Source organism: Heliangelus exortis, chromosome 1, assembly GCF_036169615.1.
Source record: "Heliangelus exortis chromosome 1, bHelExo1.hap1, whole genome shotgun sequence".
Classification (NCBI taxonomy): Eukaryota; Metazoa; Chordata; class Aves; order Apodiformes; family Trochilidae; genus Heliangelus; species Heliangelus exortis.
In genome coordinates, this window is record NC_092422.1 from 145,725,670 (window position 1) to 145,745,818 (window position 20,149).

The 20,149-nt window shown below is 50.4% G+C and overlaps 1 protein-coding gene across 1 annotated transcript; it reads right to left on the reverse strand.

Annotated features, from left to right (window-relative positions):
* Positions 1–2: 2 nt before the first annotated feature.
* CBX6 (chromobox 6) lies at positions 3–18,322 on the reverse strand. Its single transcript, XM_071731040.1, has 5 exons — positions 18,192–18,322; positions 17,984–18,027; positions 17,732–17,797; positions 17,375–17,441; positions 3–8,850 (listed from the first exon to the last, which is right to left on the reverse strand). Exons 1-5 carry the CDS (start codon positions 18,258–18,260, stop codon positions 7,879–7,881), a joined length of 1,218 nt encoding a protein of 405 aa, XP_071587141.1. The 5' UTR covers positions 18,261–18,322; the 3' UTR covers positions 3–7,878.
* Between the last annotated feature and the right edge of the window lie 1,827 nt (positions 18,323–20,149).

Consider the following 20,149-nt stretch of genomic DNA (forward strand, 5'->3'; position numbering starts at 1 on the left):
GGTTTTGGAATGTAACAATTTATTGGGGTTAATTTTTTTAAATTTTTTTTTTTTTTTTTTTATAATTTTTAACTCCCCATTTCTGGCATTGATACAATATTCAAGAGCAGCAGAAAGAACAAAATGTACAAGAATACAAGAGTAATTAGCACAACCCCCACCCCCAAACCTGGAGCAAACCATTTTCTTGTGGGAAGCGCCAGGGGAAGGGGTGATTCAATCACCCCTCCAGTGGCTACACCTCCCACCCATCCGCTCTAGACAGAGTTTAGCCAGCTGGGAACTGGATTAAAACAAAACAAAACTGAACAAACACTATATTTAAAATGAAAATTGCAAGACAAAAAAAATATATAGATATACAATTCATCCGTGCACAATCCTTAAATGCATTTTTTTCAAAATAAAAAAAATTACAAGATACATATTTAGGTTTATTTTAAATTAAAAAAAAAAAATACCACCTTCACTTTGTATGCCAAGTGAGGGGAAATAAAGAAACAGATGGGTTGCACCAGAACCACCATCACTCTATGAGTTAGGTCTGACCTTCTCTAAGAGAAAGGATAAGGCTCTGATGCTGCCAAAACTCAAGCACAGGCAGAATCTGAAGCACCCAAGTACCACAGAGCTTAGTGGGATAACTTGCCTGCTCGAAGTTCAGTATTTGCAGGAATCTGCAGAATTTGAGCCTAAGCGTGGCTCTGGGGAAGGTGAAAGGAAGAAACAGAAGAGGCAGGGCCCCTGTCCTCCACCACCACTGGAAAACTTTCTATTCAAAAGGAAAAACAGGGGGAAAAAATATCCTGAAATAGAGAGTTCTCTATTCTTAAGGAGAGTACAAGGCTTAATGGCAGGGTAGAGGAGAAAAGGAAGAGAGGACAGCATTTGACATGGGCATGACAAGTTCTTTTCTAAAAAAAAAAAAAAAAAAAAAAGGAAAAAAAAAAAAAGGTCATTACAATGACTTATTCTTTTTTTGTTCCATTTGAGAACTTGACCTAAGACTACACCCCCCTTTGCAGTCAGGGGGTTGGAAGCAGCAGGGCCCCTCCAGGACCGCTAAAGAGCAACCTACAAGCATAAGAGCACCTACCTGCTGCTCTGCCCAGAAGGAAACCTTCAGCACCCCCGGAGAGCAAGGCACAGCCTGGGGGGCTGCTCGGGAGCACAGAGGGGCTGTGCCTCCCCTAGTCCTACGAGGCCCCGAAGCCCTACAAAGTGCTTCGATGCACTCAGCCACACTCCTGCAGTTTAGTGCAAGCTCTAAGTGCTCAGCTGAACAAGGAACCAAGTCAAGAACCAGGGCCCTGCAATGGGAATTAACACTTGTCCTGACCATGACCCCCTTCCCTCCCCCACTGGATATATTTTCTGAGCCACTGCTGAAGCTGGCATCACCCTGACTGCATCTCACTGCTCTTCTGTCACCTTCCTCCTCACTGCCCACTTCCCTGCTCCGCTCAGCCCTGGAGCATAGGGGGTATCCCCACTCCTCCATCCCCAGCACAGTCTCTGATGGCACTCTGGGGTGGGTGTCTGGAAGGAGAGGGCTCAAAAGCACAGTGCTCATCCGAGGTGGAATGACTTTCAGCCTAAGGACTGTGCTTAACAACTGCCCTGCAGACATTTTGTTTCCCACTGTGCGGAAGATGGAAGGAACAGGAGAGCAGCCAGAGGCAGCAGACCACCATGGGAAGGGCAAACTGACTGCTCCTTCCTTCATTCCTGGAAGGAGAAACTTAAAAGAAAGGAGAAAAGAAGAACTTGGGAGTCCTGTGACATCCTTCCAGCCGAGGCAGGTGGGATGCAGGGCACTTCAGATACACCATGTGGAACACACATGAAGCTGCTTGTGCCAAGGCTGCTGACCCTGCACTGGCACAGGGTGTAAACCCCACCAGACACATCAGTCTGACACAGGACAACATCAAAAGGGGAGAGAAGTGGAGAACAGAAGGGCAAAGGTGAGGACGGAGATAAGACTCCAACATCTCCTCCCATCTACACCCCCAAAAAGAAACCATACACATTGTGCTCTGGGGAGGGACCTAAAAAAAAAAAAATAGAAGGAAAATAAAGCCACTTATTTGCTCAACCCCAAAGCATGGATGAAATGAAGACACTTGCTGGAGTTGCCTAGGGAAGGAAACACAGACAGGGAGAAGGGGGTTTCTGAAGCAATACTCAGCACTCCTCTGGCTCTGTGCAAACGCCGCGGGAGTTGGGCTGCCAGCACCCTCAGCAGGATGGTCCCCTCCACCCACCGCCCCCTTCACACGAGGGAGACTGAGGCACAGGGCAGTGACACAGCTGGCAGAAAGGCCACGGCAAACCAAGGAGGAACAGAACCCAGGAGGCACCGAATCCCTGGCCCCAAATCAACCCTCTTAGAGCACACGGCCTACAGAGTGAAGATGGGGAAAGCTGCGTGCAGAGTGGTGGGTGAGACAGGGGCAAAGAGGGGAGGGTTTCTTTTATATTTATATATTTATATATAAAAAGTAAATAAGATCCCAGCTCTTGCACGATTATTGGGCGATTGAAAAATGCAGCAAAAGCAAGCGACATTGGAGTAAAAGGATTCGCCAGGCAAGGAGGAAAAGGTCTTGTTGGAAGGTGGGGGAAGGAGGCGAGAGGGAAAACAAGCACTTAGCCAGACACGCACTCCAGGTTTGTTACACCTCCCTGGGAAGAAGGACCTGCTCCCAAGCGGCCCCACTAATGCCCCGACCTGGAGTGGGCAGAAGCATGGGGGACTCAGGACACCATCCTCCAGCACAGGAACATCTTTCTGCCAGGAGGTTCTCAGGAAGGTGACCTGGGAGCTGCCAAAACCTCCTCTACAAAGAGGGGCTGGGAAAGGGAGTGAAATCCCTAGGAAGACTCAGCTCAGAGACAGCTCCTACTTGGTAAAAAGCAGGATTGGGTTTTATTTTTTTGTTTATATCATAAAATCTCCCTGGGAACTTGGGTACGAGGAGATATGGAGAAATGCTCCCTTTATCTTTTCGGAAACAGAAATGAAGCAGTGGCACACCACAGCTGGGCCTGCTCACCACATCCTAATTCTCTGTTTTCCTTCTCAAAAGGAGCTTGCACCCCATTAGCTTCACACCTCCCCAGTCCTGCTCTGCTCAGCCAGGGGAAAAGAGAGCATGAGACAGGAGGCTGACGCTCCAAGCTGAAGACCACGGGAAGCACTGACAGAACTTGATGGGCAGAGAGAGGAGAAGTTCCCAAGAACAGCCCAGGCTAGTGGAGGCATCCAGACATCCATCACCTGCCATTGCAAAGTGAAGGGCAACAGAGAAGTCCAGGCAAGAGAAGCTGTCATAGCATCCCCTGCCTGCCACCTTCTGTTCAGACACCAACATCTGGTGGCTTCCCTCTTCCCTGCAATCACTCCCACACACCAGATGAAGGCCCAGCAGAGACATCTTGGATGAGGAAGCCAGCACACAAGAGCTGCCTCCTCACTTTGAAGAAATGTTAGGACAACTCTTCCCCATCAACCCCTTGGAAGCCAGAGCAGCAGATGGCAGCCCTACTCAAGCACAGTGCTGTCAGGGTGTCCCTCTCCCCACCCCAAAACCTCCAGCATTTGCTGGCCTCAAGAAGAGGGTATGCCTCACTTGGAAACACCTTCAGAGTACTCAGCTCTCACATCTGCCTCTGAAGATCCAGCTACTGTCAAAGGTGGGGCATACATACAGATGGGACTTGGTTCTCTGTCATGACGTGGTGAATCCTCTATGGAAAAATGCCACTCTGCACCTGATGCTGGAAGAAGCTAAGAGACCCTAAGGAGGGGAGGCATATCTGCTTCCCAGGAGATAAGCCCACCATGTTTAATCCTGCTTGGATATGGGGGAGGGAAAAGAGAAGAGACAGTGACTTGGCAGGAAAGGTACATGCCAACCCCAAATCTTAGCAGCTTGCTGTGCATGCAAAGTAACTCAACTGTTTCCATGTTGGTGGCTCGATCTACGTTCTGGCAGAACATGACCGGCCATTTCTGAGGGCAATTTGGCCAGAAAACCACTTGGAGACTTCGCCTTAGCTCACAGGAAAGGTACGGGAGGCATGGGAACTCACTCCAACACTTGGGAGGCAAGGACGGGAAAGGTTTGTAGACAGGGTTCCTCCAACATACAACTTGCCTTTTCAGCTCAGAGATCGCTGCTTAGTCCCAGAATGCCTTTCCCTCCAGTTCAAGCAAGCCAAACACCATTCCAGACACACACGCTTCAATACTACAAAATACTCTTTTCTCTAAGGACCATCTAATACCACTAGTTTGTGCAATCACTGCATTTATTTTTCATTTTTAAACTCTCTCTCTCTCTCTCTCTCGCTCTCTCCCTGTAGAAATTTTTTTTTTAACTTTTCTTTTTTTTTATGCAAAACTAATCATTTCACTTTTTCCACTCCATCATAAAATCTCCTCTAAAAACACGACGACGAGAACAAACATGGCACAGACACAGAGAATATTTCTCTGTTTTCCTTTTTTTTTTTTTTCTTTTCTAAGGGTTACGGGGAAGGGAAGGGGATACTTTCAAATAAACTCCTCCCTCAGTCCCACGCCCTTTTTAAAGGACATGGACGGATCTTCTTTCCCAGCTCCATTAAGGAGCAAGGGCAAAAATTCAGAAGGAGTGTAACCCACGTACATACGAAGGTAGGTTAGTCAGCCTCCAGTGGCTTGTCCACCCGAGGCTGTTGCTGCTGTGTTCAAGTTAGCAAACATGTAACTCAAGACAGCACAGGATCCTCATTTTGGATCCAGAGGTTCAGGGTTTGGTTCTCACCTGGTGACCCACCCAGGGAGAGATTTGTCACACAAGCTGTGTCTGCAAGCCGGATCATACTCCTTTCCTCCTCCACAAAGAGGAGGTACTGCACGAGTTCCTCTGACGCAACAAGTCCCCTCATCTCCTCACCACAGGAAGAAGGTCCTCATGGAGCATCCCTACAATGACCCACTGTTTTCCTCTTCACAGACAGTCCCCTTGGCTTGTCACTCTGGAGAAAGGCAAAACCCCTTCAATTAAACAATTCCTGTCCCCTGCCCTCAAAGAACACCATACAAGAGACACTGGGGAAAAGAATTCTGCCAAGCAAACACACACCTTGGCCAAAACACATCAAGAGTTTCCTATTAAAGTTCCCTTTTATCTCCCACTTAAACGCTTCAATTGTTTTGCTTTTTTTTTTTTTTTTTTTCAGAACCTCAATACCACGAAACAAAACACATCACCACATACACGCCGAACAGTAACTCAACAACCTAAAGTGACTGGCCAGTTTGCATCCATCCCACAAAGAAGCTCCTCTTATCTCACAGCCACAGAAAAGTTCTTGTTGAGAAGGGAGAGGAAAAAAAGAAAAATCTCCTCACTGTTTCCCTAGGAGCGAGCGTTTCCCTATGCCTACAAACTGCTCATCCTTGAAGCTGCAGCAAACGGACTTAGGCTACGCTAAAATAAGGGATCCTCAGGTGTGCCAGGCACAGGGAAGATGCAAAAAAAAGTAGAGACACGAAAAATACAGGCAGGTATTAATACAGACACGCACACAAGTCCAACAAGTTATAGGAAGCCTTAGCTTGGTGAATAGAACCGGGGAGTCTCTTTCTCCCTGCTCCTAGCTTCAGCTGTAAATGCAGCTGCATCCCCAAAGAGTCCACTAAGCTCTTTGATCAAGGAAAGAAAAAGGAAGAGGTGTGCAAAGGGCAGTGCTAACAGCACCTGGAATCCCCCTCAAACTGTCTGCACAGGAACCAAGCTGCACCTGGTGTGAACTTACTGTGCCTCACAGGTCTGAATTCCACCCGCTGCGAGGCAAGGCTTGTGGGGAGGGCAGTGAAGATTTTATTACACTGAACCAGGAGCTAGAGGCAGGGAAAAGACAAGCTCTGGGCACAGAAGCCCTAATTAAGGTCAGAAGCTGGTCTATCCCTCTACCACCCCAGCAACATCCCTTGGGCAGACAAATATTACCTCCCTCCCACAAACTGCCTCCCTTCTACCCTCAGACCACTGCAACCACAGAATCACCACTCCACATGAGAGCACTCCTCAGAGCCAGCAGCTCCTGAGCATCCTCGTGTGGAAGCACCAGAGGGGTCAATTCCCCTTGTGTTCACCCACCCAGAGCAGGCTGGTAAGCAGGTTAAGCCCTGGCATGGGGAATTTTTTTTTTCCACCTTTTTCACCTCTGCAGCACATGAGTAGAAGTGACGCCCCTCTGCCCCATTCCAAACGTGTGAGACAGGGCTGACAGGACGAAGCTCTCCCACTGACTGATCAGCACCTCTTCTTCCTTGCCCCTACGGGCCAAGCCCTGTGTGAGTAGGGGGAGAAGGGAGAGCAAAGGACAGCATCTCACCATCAAGCTCAGGACCCGGTCCGAAATGGAGCAAGCCAGACATGGCAGGTGAAAGAGAGCTTATTTTGGATGTGAATAAGGGTGGTCAGGGGAAGATGGAGCTGTGGGTAAAGAGGGGCAAGCTGCAGTCTTGCTCCCTCCAACTTGCTAGGGGGGAAGAGAAGGAATTTTTAGAGAAGCTCACAAGAGCTCTGAGGGAAGAGATCCAGTGCACATGCATACAATGTGAGACAGTTATTTCTTATTAGCACCTTCAGTTGACAGTTGTAAGGGCTGTTTCAGATGCTGAAAAGACAGAGGTGAACCCTCTTCCTGGTCATGCACCACAGAGAAGGGAGAACAGGAGACAAAAGGAAGCAGGAAGAGCAAATGATGCACCTTAGCATCCATCCTTCCATCTCTCCCTCGTTTCCAGGGAGCAGGGGGAAACAAAAAGGGTTGGGGGAAGCCTGCATGTGACAGGAGACCAGCCTCACGCCACCAGTCTATCCTCCCCCAAACTGAAGGATTAATGCATGGCCCACTCCCACTTCCACCACAGAAAGGCCAAGGGAGGACATTTTATGCCCTCTCCCCCAAGCAAGTGCAAGTGATGAACACCAGGAGGAAGATCTGGGCCAGAAGCAGGCTCCCCTTTTCTTCCCTTCCCCCTGAAAAGCTCAAACAGTTGGAAGATGCAGAAGTGGGGGGACCAGGACACCTGAAAGCACCCATACAACTGCCAAGGTAGCACCAATAGTGAAAGGAAAAGGGGAAGCCAATACAGGATATATGCTGCATGGGGTACCCCTACCACCCCAGCTTTGTCTCAAGCACCTTCTAGGCATGACACTTCACCTGCTCCTCTCCCCTTTGCTCTGGGGGCACCTGGATCACCCACTTGCATGAGGGCGGCACAGATGGCAACAGATCCAGCCCACAGGCAAAGAACAGGAAGGATGGCAGGATTGGGGTCATGACAAAGGAAAAACATAGGAATGGAAGAGACTGCATGCACATTATGGGACAAGACTTGGGGGGAGCAGGTGAGGGCTCGAGTCTTCTTATATCCTCCCCTCAAGGGTCTGGAGCTCCTCTTTTGTCACAGATGGGAGGGGAAGGAGGGGGAAGAGAACCTTCCCCACCCACCCCCACAGGCAATCAGACACACGCTCACCCATCCTTCATCCCCAAAGGCTCCACTGCCCGTTGGACAACACCACATTCAAGGACAAACAACCAAGCCCCAGCCCCACCACGACCCTCCCTGCCTCCTCCCAGTGGCAGAGACACCCAGAATTGTGGGTGCCCCCACTCCCCCCCACTGACACTGCAGCCTCCAGGCAAGAGGGAGCGGGCAGGGGGAGAGGAGCAGGAAGGGTGGCAGTGAGGGCAGAGGGACAGCCAAGGGGAGGAGAAGGAGAGAACCAAGGACAGCCATTCACACCACGACTTCTCGCAGGTAGGGCTCCCCCCGTGCCCCTGGAGCCGGGGGAACCTGGCTGCTCACTTGCTGCCTCCGCCGCCACCGCCTGCCGCCACCTTCTCAAAATCCTCCGCGTTGCAGAACTCCTTGATGGTGACAGTGAGGAGGTTGCTGGTGACATCTGTGACCACCACGTTAGAGCAAGGGGACATCTCGGGACGCCAGTCGCCGGCCTCTTGCTCCGGGTCAGAAGATGAAAGGGACAAGGAGGGCGTCTGCCCCCCACCACACCCTCCTGGAGGAGACCGCTTGCTGGTGGCAGCCGACTCGGGTGGGATCGAGAGGTCGAGAACCTCTGACTCACGCCAGTCAGGGATGGCTGGGCTGAGGGTCTCGGGAAGCAGCTTCGGAGGGGAATCATCTGGGTCAGAGGAGGAGTGGGGGGCGGGCGACGGGCAGCCGGAGGAGCTGGAGCTGGGGGCATCATAGGGGGTAGAGCCCATAATGATCCCACAGGAGGCTGCCTGGGAGCCTTCAGCCTCTCCTTTGCTCTCCAGAGATGGGGCGGGAGCAGCAGAGGGCTTATTGTAGAGCGAGAAGGCGCCGAACTTCATGTGGCGGATCTGGGTGCGGAGGACGCTCTCGCTGAACTTTTTGCTCTTGCCAATGACGCGGTTTCGGGAGGGGATTTTGGGCCGAGCCAGGCCCCCTGCTCCGTTGGCCGGCTTCCCACCTTTGTCAATGACCTTGAGGTTGAGGATGATGCGGCTGCGCTTGGGCTCCCGGGGTTTCACCTTCCGGTTGATGATGCGGACGGTCTCCGAGAAGGGAGAGACGGGAGGGCGGATGCCGGCCCCGCCACCCATGCTGCCACCGTTCTGGGGGTCTGGGCGGGGCAAGGGGCGCCGGGACATGCGGTGGCATCGCCGGATGTCTTTCTTGAGCCGGTGCACCGCGGCGCTGGAGTGGAGCTTGGGAGAGGAGGTGCTGGAACCCGGCTTGACAGAAAAGTGTACATCCCCAATGTGGAGGGCCTCCGCTTGGGCCCGAGCCTGCGGTGGTGGGGAGAAAGGAAAAAAAAAATAAGAAAACAAAGCAGGTCAGAGACGCAGCCTAGGTGCAGCAAAAGCTCAAATCAGGCATTGCTCACCTCAGGATGGGCACTTAACAGCAATGTGTCACCCTTCTGGTGAAGGGACTTGAGCACAGATCCTATGAGGGGAGGCTGAGGGAGCTGGGGCTGTTCAGCCTGGAGAAGAGGAGGCTCAGAGGAGACCTCATCACTCTCTACAACTCCCTGAAAGGAGGGTGTAGCCAGGGGGGGGTTGGTCTCTTTTCCCAGGCAACTCTCAGCAAGACAAGAGGGCACGGTCTCAAGTCGTGCCGGGGGAGGTTTAAGTCAGACATTAGAAAGAATTCCTTTACTGAGAGGGTGATCAAGCATTGGACTGGGCTGCCCCGGGTTGTAGTGGATTCTCCATCCCTGGAGATATCTAAAAAGAGCCTGGATGTGGCACTCAGTGCCATGGTCTGGTAACTGCAGCGGTAGTGGATCAAAGGTTGGACTTGATGATCTCTGAGGTCCCTTCCAACCCAGCCAATTCTATGATTCTATGATTCTATGTTTATACCCACATTAGTGGCAAGCAAACACACACACACCTATGGACTTATGACAGCTATGGCACAGCTGCCACGCAGGCACAGGGCGCCGTCCAGGCACTTTCTGGGCAGTTAATGATGCTCTGAAGCTGTGTCCCTGTTGATGGGTGCTTTCCTCAGGAAGAAACTGCCACCCTCCAGCTGTGTTCCAGGTAATGGTTAATCATTTCCAAGGCCCCCTTCTCAGTCATCAGCAGCCAACGTGCACAACCCCCCACAGCCAAACAACCAAGCATCCTCTGGGGCACTGGGGCTATTAGTGCCCAGTCAGCATCCAAAATTACGTACTAATTCCAAGCCAGGTGACTGTATCCAGTCCACAATGAAATCAGCACGAGACAAGGGGGAGAGAAGAGTAATGCATCCAGTTTGCTCTTCCCCTCTTACAAGTCAGCTCTGCAAAGCATGGTAGAAAGTGGGTCTCAAGGAATATACACAAAGATGGGCAAGGGTCTGACAGAGCTACTTTAGCTAAACACAAGAAATGCAGAGACCCAAAGCTTAGTTTTAAGTAGAGACCAAGTTATCCTTAATCTGCTGTGGGAACAAGGTCTAATATTTAAAGCCAGAAAGCAGGTCAGCTGAAACTCAGGTCAAGTTTAACTGCATCTCCAAAGAAGAGACTGAGTTGAACAGAGAAAGTTCAACTGCTTGGTGCCAGCCTTCCCTGAGAGCCACAGCAGGGGAATAAAACTTTTAAACTCTTCTGGTGCTTGGAGATGGTTCCAAAAGCTGCCCTGGTTCATGCACCAGAGACAGGAACATTTTCAGGCAGCAGAAACAACAGTCTCCTTGGTAAGCTGAGGCAGTATGACCTGAAGACCCTGTGGGCATGGAAACCCAAAGCATGCTCTTACATCACCCTTTGTCAGAGGACAGCTTCTTGTGGAGCTCAGCCTCCCACACACCCCACACAAATCCTTGCCCAAACAACTCCCCTTCTTTATTGCATCTCAGCAGTTGTCGCCAGCAGAAGTCGCACAGAAGGGGACAAGTGAGGCCCCCCTTCTGACTGTCCATCTAGTGAGCAGCTTCCTCCACCTCGTGGGCATAACAAGAACTGCAGTGCTAGAAGAAGACAGCTGCTTTTCCTCCCCAGCTTTTCCATCCTGTTGCCCCCCTAGCACACAAGACCGGGATGGCTTCTTGCCAGCTTAGAGCTCAAGCACTCCAACACCATCTCCTTTGTCACCCTGCACACTGTGCCTCCTACCAGAGAAACGCCTGGGGAAAAAAATGTGCCTGGGGAAAAAAAAATCCCTTAAGGCAGGGATCTAACAGATCTAATTGAGGGGCCCAGGCCAGCTCTCCTACAATAAGCTCAGAGCCTTGGCTTCACATCCCCAGAACTCTGCTGTCACCAGTGACCTTCTTCTCTCACCAAGATCCCAATGGGAGCTGCATAAGATCCTGAATAAGCAGGGAATAGAGACATGAAGGCATTTTGTTCCTCTCTAGCCAATACCGGATCATGCCCTGCAGTGCTACTTGTACCCTGGCTTTAAAAGGACTGCAAAGATGAGGCCTCCTTCTCTGGCTGTATGTGAAAATGCATACTGAAGGCTCATCAGAACCAGGGTCTCTAAACATCCTATTAGCTGACAAAGAAACAGGGACAGATACTCCATGTCCACCTGGGGCTGTAGAGGGCTGTTCCATCTATCCAGAGGGAAAGTGTCCACGTCCCAAACCCCAACACATCCTGCTCTAACAGAAAGCATCCCAGTGTCTGGCTAGTTTCTCCTCTACTCAGCCTCACTTTATTCCACACACCAAACTGCTGAGAAAATGAACAGACACAGCTCTTGTCCCAGGCATCCTACAGTCTGGAGCACCCAACACTTCCTGCACCACACAGGAATTTTCCCCCTCCCATCCCAGTGATCCACAACTTAAGACAACCCCACAGATCCCATCAAGAGGTCACAGGTACAGACAAACACACATCTAGGACTGTGCTTGTTCCCTTTTCTCTACAGGTCCCTCTGAAGCAGATGGTGGACACCAGCATAAGCTACAGTTTGCTTTCTGACATTACACACTGGTGCAGTCTGAATTAACCACCTTATTCTTCCTTTCCCCCTTGCTTCCCCAGCCATTCCAGCATTGCTTCTCTTGTGACTTGGGCTGCTCTCCAATTTACCACCACTCATCAGAGAGCAAAATGCAACACAATGCCCCGCTCCTAAAGGCAGGACGGAGAAGTCGGGCAGAGGGTACAGACAGATGCGCCAGTAAAAATCCTTGATCCAGAGCTCCAGTGGATAGACACAGGCGTCCCTCAGGGCCCCTCCTGCTGCCAGCATTGCATGTCTTCCAGATTAATTCCCTACCCTGTAATCATGCCTTAGAGCAAGGAGTTCTGCCCCCTCTGTGCCCCTCTGCTCAGAGCCGAGTCTAATTGCTGCCTGCCCACAGTGCTGCCTTTTTTATCATCACCCACGTGAGGAAGCAGGTCTCCCCCTCCACATCTCCCCCAAGTCTGGGGGAAGCAGTCACAAACCCACAGTTGCCTGATACACCCAAAAATTCCTCAGTGAAGCTTCCCCTCAACCATGTTAAATGAAAAGCAATAATGCTGCGATAGTCACTACCCAGCTGCTTCCATAGTCCTGCTGATTTGACTTTCTCAGCCTGTGCACATTAATCAGCTCCTGTCTTGTTTTTACAGAGACCCATCTTAGTTTTTGCTAACACAGTAGCTACCACAGAGCCCTGGTCCATGGCTGGGACTTTTCCAAGATGCCAAAACCACCAGGTCTCCTTTACTGGCCCTGTGTCTGCATTTCCAGTTACTTCCTGAAGGCTGATTCTAAGTCATGTTTCAGCTCTCTGCATTTATTAAATTCCAGTCTCAGTAGTCTCCAAGCAGGCTACATGCACCATCAACCTCTTTGAACAGATTATTAAGAGAAAGGGTAAGCTGGGACCCGAAAAGTCCCCCCCAGGTGTCACACTGCTGTCCCCAGCGACCAGCTTCAGGGTGAGTTCCAAAGAGCAATATGCAAATATTCAAGCTTACCTTGAGCTTCTTTTTCCAGGTAAGGTTTCAAGAAAAATAGTATCAGATGCTTTATCTAAGATCAGCCCCCAGAGCCCTCTCACTTGCAAAGCTCTCTATTCCTACTACAGTATCAGGTTTATTCAGGCATCAACTATACGAACTCAAGTCTCTTCCCTGCCAAGAACAGCACATTTTCTGAACTCTTTCTCATGCTTCCAACTTGACATTAAGTAACTTGCAACCTCTGGTTAGAAGACTCAGCATTCAGTTTTATCTGCTGGAAATGCACTTCTCCCTGCTACAGATCCATTAATCGATCACACTCACAAGCAGTATGATGATGAGGTCTTTGAAAAACAAACCCGTTTAATCCTTTCAGCTGTGTCACCACAGTTTGCTACTTAACTCAGAAGTTTTCCAAATGCAAACTGCCTCTCAGGGTTTTGCTGTTTTCACCTGCAAGATTTGCTCACTGCTGAAGCAGTACTCGCTATGTGTACAAAGTAATTCACTCTCTGCTTACAGCTCAGCCTACATCAGGATGCAGCTTCTGGAGGCTTGCTGCAGTGCTCTGTCACGAGAGCGAGGCAATTGCTAGGATTACTTCCCTTCCCCCCTTCCCTTTCGGGATATGTATCACCTTTATTTAGCTTCCACAGCTCTCCCTCATTGCCCCTGGGAACTCGTGTATCTCCCCTGTTCCCTACTATTTCTGAATAAATGTCCCTTGAGGCCCAGCAAGCATATTTGCTCATTCATTCCCTTAACGCACTGAGGCACACAAGCACGTACACGGACGCGTGCTTAGAAAGGCCTCTCTTACCTGATCCGTATCAAAACCTCTGCAATTTGAAAGTAAAAAAGACCAAAAAAACCCCCAAACCACAAAACAAACAAAACCAAACACAAAACAAAAACCTTGTAAGGCAATGGATTTCTTGTTAATTATTTCAAAATCCAGTAATTTCTAGTGCTGCTGCAACATAATAGCACTGCTCTCAAAACTACTGGTTCTACTTTGTCTTTTATTCTCCACCTGCATTCCCACAGTCCTTGCTCCAAAGAGCATTTGCAAGAGCTCTTCTTTCTCCTTTTTGGCTGCCATTCTGCCTTTTTATCGCCCGCTTTCTTCTGCGGTCTTCCAAGCGACAAGGCAACACCAAGCCAGTTCATAGCACAGCTCTCCCAAGCAACACTGCCATAAACTAGAAGTTTCACGACTGGATATGGAACAAAATGCTACAAAGGGGAACAGTCTGTTTTCAAACCGCTGGGGGATAATTTACGAACAGGGAGGAGATCAAAAGAAACCCAATTCCAACTTTAGAGTTCAAGGAAGGGCGAAGCGACAGAACATCACGCTGCTCGGCCCCTTCTTCCCCCCCTCTCCCGCTAAGGCTCCCCCCTTAATTCTTCCTCCCCATTAACCTTCTCTAGTCTTTTCACCTCAGTATTTACAGCCACCCCGACTAGGGGGCTTTGCTAGCCACCCACTGAGCTGGCAGATTGGGCTCTGTCTCTTAATAGCACTTACTAGACTTTATTAGATTAGTTGGCAAGTTTTGCATTCCTCTCAGCGGAGTACCGAGGGAACGGCAAAATAAAAGGAGCAAACCTAGTGGGGGGTGGGGGTGGGGAAGAAGAGGAAGATCACTACAGCACACGCCATGTCTCTTCCTAACCTCCCACCAGCTTCCATTCTGACCTCCAGCTGAAAGGATTGTCCTCCAAGACAACTTCTGACGGACACCTGAATATTAAGGTAAGAGCCTGATGTGCAGTGCTGCCCATTTCAGACCAAGGACTCTGCGTTCCATGCAGTCAGCACAAAGCTTGCAGCATACCAGCAGCTTCCCAATAAATAAAACCTCCCGCCAAGCTTGAGCTCAGCTGTGGGAAAGTTTTTCCCCTAGTATGCAGAGGATAAAGACCCATTTCCTGCCCAAAACTTTGCAATTGAAGTTTGCAGGGGTCACTTTCAACACCGGCCATCTTGATAGCAATATGACAAAGCCTGGACTGCAATTTCCCTTTACAGTCTGATTGAAAGGTCAAGTGTTAGACAGCTCTCAGCAACAGGAGCCTGGCTCACAAAGGCAGTAGGTGGCTGAAGATGCAGCTTTTCAAAGCTTTTCCAAAGGCGTGGGACACTAACCTGCTGGAATGCTTTCTGCAAATCCCCCTGGGTGCCTATCTGCAGCTTCTGAGAACTAATCCCAGGATAAACCTAGCCCCAACTGCAAACTAAAACACCCACACAAGCCAGGGGACTGAGCGGCATATCGGGGCACTTCTTTCAATACCTTACTGGAGACTCAGAAACCTAAATTTAAGCACTGATAAAATGAAAAAAATATAGGAAGCCACTAAATTAAGGGAGGACTAGTCTACTAAAGCAGTCCTAGGCCAGACTCCTGCTTAAACATCATTGCATCCAGGCCTAATCTGTTCAGCTAGCAGATCAAAAAGAATATTGTTCTAACTGCCAACTCCGAAGACTCCCTCTGGGATGCAAGAATCATATTTCTTCCCCTGCTTCTGAAATTCTCACTGGCAAGAGAACATTCAGCTGAAAGAACCAAAAACATCGTTGATGCACAAGGCAGAACCGAATCCCACTCCTCCTGCAGCAGCACCAGCACTGTAGGGCTGGCAGAGCTCAAACCCACATCTTCTGCAGGTCAGAGGAACTGACCAAGAGATGCACATGACACCAACCATCACACTGCCCTCGACTGCTTCTACCTGCAGTTGCGTTTTGCCTGAACAGAACCCCAAACAAGCTCTTATAGGGCAGGCCAAGGCAGGGCTACTTCTGGCTGCCAGGCCTGGGGTGTTATTTTTAGGGCAGGATCCAAAGTTACAGAAAACCATCAAGTCAAGAGCACTTAACAGTTTTTCACCAGCTACATTCCCCAGAGCTGCAAACCGAGGGGCACTGGATGTGCTCTGCCCTGCCAGCCTCCCCTACAACATGCCACCAGCCTTCAGCTCATCTTGCTCCCTATTGAGATCCATCTTCTACATGGTACCCAGCAAGCTCTGCAAACCTATGGGTTTTCAGCAGTGCTGGCAGAAGGAAGATGTGCTGCAGAAACGTGTCAGGGATGTGATTCGAAGGATGTTGTTGAATAATTCAGGTTCCAAGTTTAGGACGGTTTTAAAGGGCACAGGGAGAAGATAAGGAATGAGTGGGTTTTGAGTATGGGGGTTGGTTTTGCTTGCTTTTTTTTTTTTTTATATGAGTGAAAAATTGGCAGTGGGTTTTGCCATATCACATTCAGAAACAGAAAGAAAAGCAACTGATTGCACAGAGTAATGTTAAAAGCACAGCATAAACATTTCTCTAACACTGAACAATGTCAGGTGTTACAAATACCAGTATTTTTAAACTCAAGCAGAGAACTATTTTAGGCCGGTGGTTTCCCTTTAAGGGTTCCTCTGCATTGTTGGAAACCTAAACACAAGGGTTCCATTTAATGCATGACTGCCAGAAAGAGAAAAAACACAAGTAGTCTAGTTTCCCTGATCAAAGCGTAAGAGGTTGTACTCATCAGTTATGTTTGTAGTTCCGAGTCTGCAGATACAGAAAACTGTTAGCAGAAAAACAGGCAACAAGGGAAGAGGAGGACAGTTCCATCAGCAGGACTTTCCAAGTCCACTGGGTTTTACTCAGGACATCAGAATATGCCTGTTCCTGCATTTTCTCCCGTGTGCTTCTTTATGTCCTCTTAAAGCAGAGGAGAGCTGACACCCTACCCCTCGCCGCTCTTTCCAGTGCTCATACGGTTAAAGTGCTGAGCTGACTCGAGTAAAGCTCTCACCACTGTCAGGCAAAGGAAAGTATTAACCTGTTTCACAGATGGGGAAACATGCACAAAGGCTAAATGACTTGCCCAAAGCTATAGGATGACTTACTGACAGTGATGCCTTGCTAGCTACAGGGTCCACCCTGGCTGTTCCAGAGCTTGCTACTGAATCGAAACCAGTGATGCTGTGAACTCACTCATCTGTCTTAATTGTACAAATGTGTGTTGTGTTTCTACATTCATTTGAAGTCCAAGATTGAGATAGCTGTAGAGAGTGGGGGAGAAGAGAGTAGGAAAGCAAGGAGTTTTGTCTGTAGACTAATAAAAAAAAAAAAAATCCAGAGCTCCCACATTGGTCATGGAGCTACCAGATTTATTAGTTTAAAAAAACCAAAAAAAGCCAAACTGTAGAGAAGATGCACTAGAAGTACCTTCCTCACTGCAAGCAAAGATGCTATGACAATATTGCAGAGGGTTTATCAGAGGGGAACTGGAAACTTCAGCTGCTATCCTACACAGAGCTGAAATATTTCTCTTCCCTCTCACACCTCCTTGCTCCCCCCTCTGAAAAAACAAAAAACCAAAAACCTAAACTAGCCTGCAGTTTACAGATCAAAACACAAACCCCTTATGAAACTCCCATGGATCACCTACATCCTAAAACACGATCGGAGGAGCACAAGTGGCAGCAAGACTCCCGCCACTGCTGTCCCATCGCTCAGCGTGCTGCTAAGTTGCAGGGCAGGGTCTGGATGGCACAGGCTGCTGAGGAAGAGGGAGCAGAACGGGCTCATTCTCCACTGCGGCAGCAGAAGGCCGTAAAGAGAGTGAGGATATTGGAGGAGAGATTGCAGCCTCACCATGCACATCCGCGCGTACAGGCGACCGTCCTGCTGGGGCACCCGTCGCACGCACACAGGCTCTCCCCTCGCACGCTTCTACGTCCCTGCCCCCCTCCCGCCTTCCTGTCGGGTTGTCTCCGTGTTCCCAGTGCCCTGTGGCAGGCACAAGTCACTCGAAAGTCCAGTCCTTCCAAGAGCACACAGTGGTGAGGTTTGAGAGACCTTTGGCTAGGCCTAAGTTATTTAAATAATGAGTTACCTTCAGGAGAAAAGTTTTGGGCTTGGGTCCTCTCTTCTTGGGCCCGTACAGCTCACGCTCTCGTTCCCTTGAGGGAGTCAAATTTGTCAAGAAATTAAAACTTTTCCCAAAGGGAGAAACAGCAGCATACAAGTTTAAAAAGAAAAGCAAAAAAATCCAACCAATCAATCAAAACCCAAACCAAACAAACAAACAAAAAAACCAACCAAAAAACGGAAAAAAACCAACCAAAAACCCACATACAAACAAATAAAACCCAGAAAACCTGAAGGGAGCCTGGACACCCTTTCCCCACTCACCCACCCAAGCCAAACCTGCTGGAGCCTCCCCAGCCCAGGGCAGGGGATGAGCACTCACTTCTGCTCGAAGGCTGCGATGAGGCGGGAGTCCAGGATGTTCTCCTCGGGTTCCCAGGTGCTGTACCTACCGGGGAGCGGGGCAGCAGAGGGGGGGGACGGGGACAAATGCAGGAATTAGCTCCCATTTCCCCCCCCATCCCATCCCACCCTGTCCCGTCCCCCCGACCCCCGCAGCCCCGGGGGCGGCCCCCGCAGAGCAGCGCGGGGGGGAACGGGCAGTTGTCCCTCTTCCCCGGCGGGATGCACTCACTTGATGGCCCAGCCTTTCCATTTCACCAGGTACTCGATGCGCCCCTGCAACACACGGGGGAGAAGGGGAAGGAGGGGGGGAACGTGAGGAGGGGGCCCGGAGGGCCGGCCACCGGCTCGTCGTCTGGGGCCTGGCGGCGGGGAGCAGGGGAGCCCCGCGGCCGCCCCACCCCTTCTCTTCCCTCCCCATCACGTTCCCCCTCTCTAACCTTTCGGATGCGCCGCTTGATGATGGACTCGGCGGCGAAGACGCGCTCTCCCACTGCAGACAGCTCCATCTTGCTCCTCGGCGGCAGCGGCGGCGGCGGCGCCCACAGCCCATAATAATCCCGCCCGCCCGCGCGCACCCGGCCCCGCCCCCTGCGCCCCGCTCCGCCTCCCTCGTGCCGCCGCCGGCTCGCGCACGCCCGCGCGCCCCCTCCCGCCGCGGCCGCGCCTGAACCCCCCCCGGGAGTAGGAGAAGGGGGAGAGGAAGGGGGGGCGGTTGCTAAGGGAAGGGGGCGCGCGCAGGCGCTGGCCGTTAAAGGGGCCGCGCGGCGGGCGGTGTGAGGGCTGGGGGCCCCGCCATACCCCAACCCCCACCCCATGGGTGGGGGGACAGCAGTCGCCACCCCCTACACCCCTTCCCCAGCATCGGGGAGCGGCTTTCGAGGCCGGGGGACGGTGGGGGGAGGTTGGCGGGGGAGATGGAGAGGAGGCCCCGCCAGGGCAGGCCCCTCCGCCGCCTCAGCTCCTTTTCCCGCCCGAACGGGGCCTTTTTTTTTTTTTTTTTTTTTTTTAATTAATTAAAACAATGGCGGCAGCGGGGGCCGCGCAGCCTCCTCTCCTGCAGCACACGCAAATGCGCCATCACTCCGCACCCCCAGCCAGCGGGGTGGCAGTGGGGAAGCAGGCAGGCTTGAAGTACCTACCGAAGCAAAAACTAACAACAAAGGCGCTTAAATCCTTTTTTCTTCTTTATTTTTTTTCTTTCTTCATTCCTTTTGGCTGGCACTTGAATGTGCCCTCATTTTTTTTTTGATCCAGTACAAGGTACCGCAGGGTAAATGGGCCAAGCATGATACATAAACCTCTAAAAAAAATCCAAAACCAAAAAAAATAAAAAAATGTTAAGTCACTTAGAGGAATTCCCTGCCCAGAGCATTACTGCAAAATCCTACTTAATTTATAGTGCACTTTACATTCTCTTGCAGGTGCTGAAAACATGGGGGGGGAAAACCCAACAGTCGCAGTCACAAATAATTCCGATTCAAAATGGAAGCTCGCAGCTCTGCAGCTGTTTTCATGTAAAGCTCACTGCCCTCCCTTACCTGAGATACCACCTGGCACACAGCAGAACAGCACATGCTCCTGCTGGAGCTTTGTTTTTTGTTTTTAGGGTGATGAGAGGGTACATTTCAGAATGATACCCTCTAGAAGACAGAGGAGCTGTGACGAGGGCTGTAAGAAACAGCTACCTTTTCTTTGCTGCTTTTTCAGCCCACCATCATCTCATCTCACCAACAACTTTTCAGCTGGCCTGCCAGGGAGCACTCGCAGCCTCTGTGGCCCTTTGTCTGTTTGCATTCACCTCCCCTTTCCACCTCTGGCTCAGAAGTTCTACGTAGAAGGAGGATACTCTGGAAACAGTCATATTTATCAGTACCAACAGGTACAGGTTCCCAAAATCAAGGTGGGAAAACTACCCATTTCATCACTGCCTGTGATTCAAGTGCAATCTGTCATAGTGTTTTGTTCTTTTTCACTTGTAGCAACCACCACAAGCTCTCTGAGCAGAGGAAAAGTGGTGCAAGAGAGGACGTGTTCCCCACCACCCATCTTCTGAAGGGGGGAGAATGGAGAGGCTGCTGAACGCTGACAGAGAAGAGGCAGCAAATGGACCCTGGTTCAGGAGGTGCCAATGATTCAAAGAACCAGGTGTCTCTGTAGTCAGGGACTGAATCACTTCACCACTGATAATTCTGCATTTAGCTCATAACACTTGCTTCAAAAAGAGGCTGCTTGCAAGAGGCCCTTTCTCAGGTATTTACCATCACAGGCCAACTGAGAGCAAAACCCCAGACAGATCACCTAGAATGGGACAAGTCTTTTCTGGATTATCCCATTTCCTTAGACACCATTTTTTTAAACCTCAAGTCTTTATAGACTTGAAGGTGACTTCAAAAGA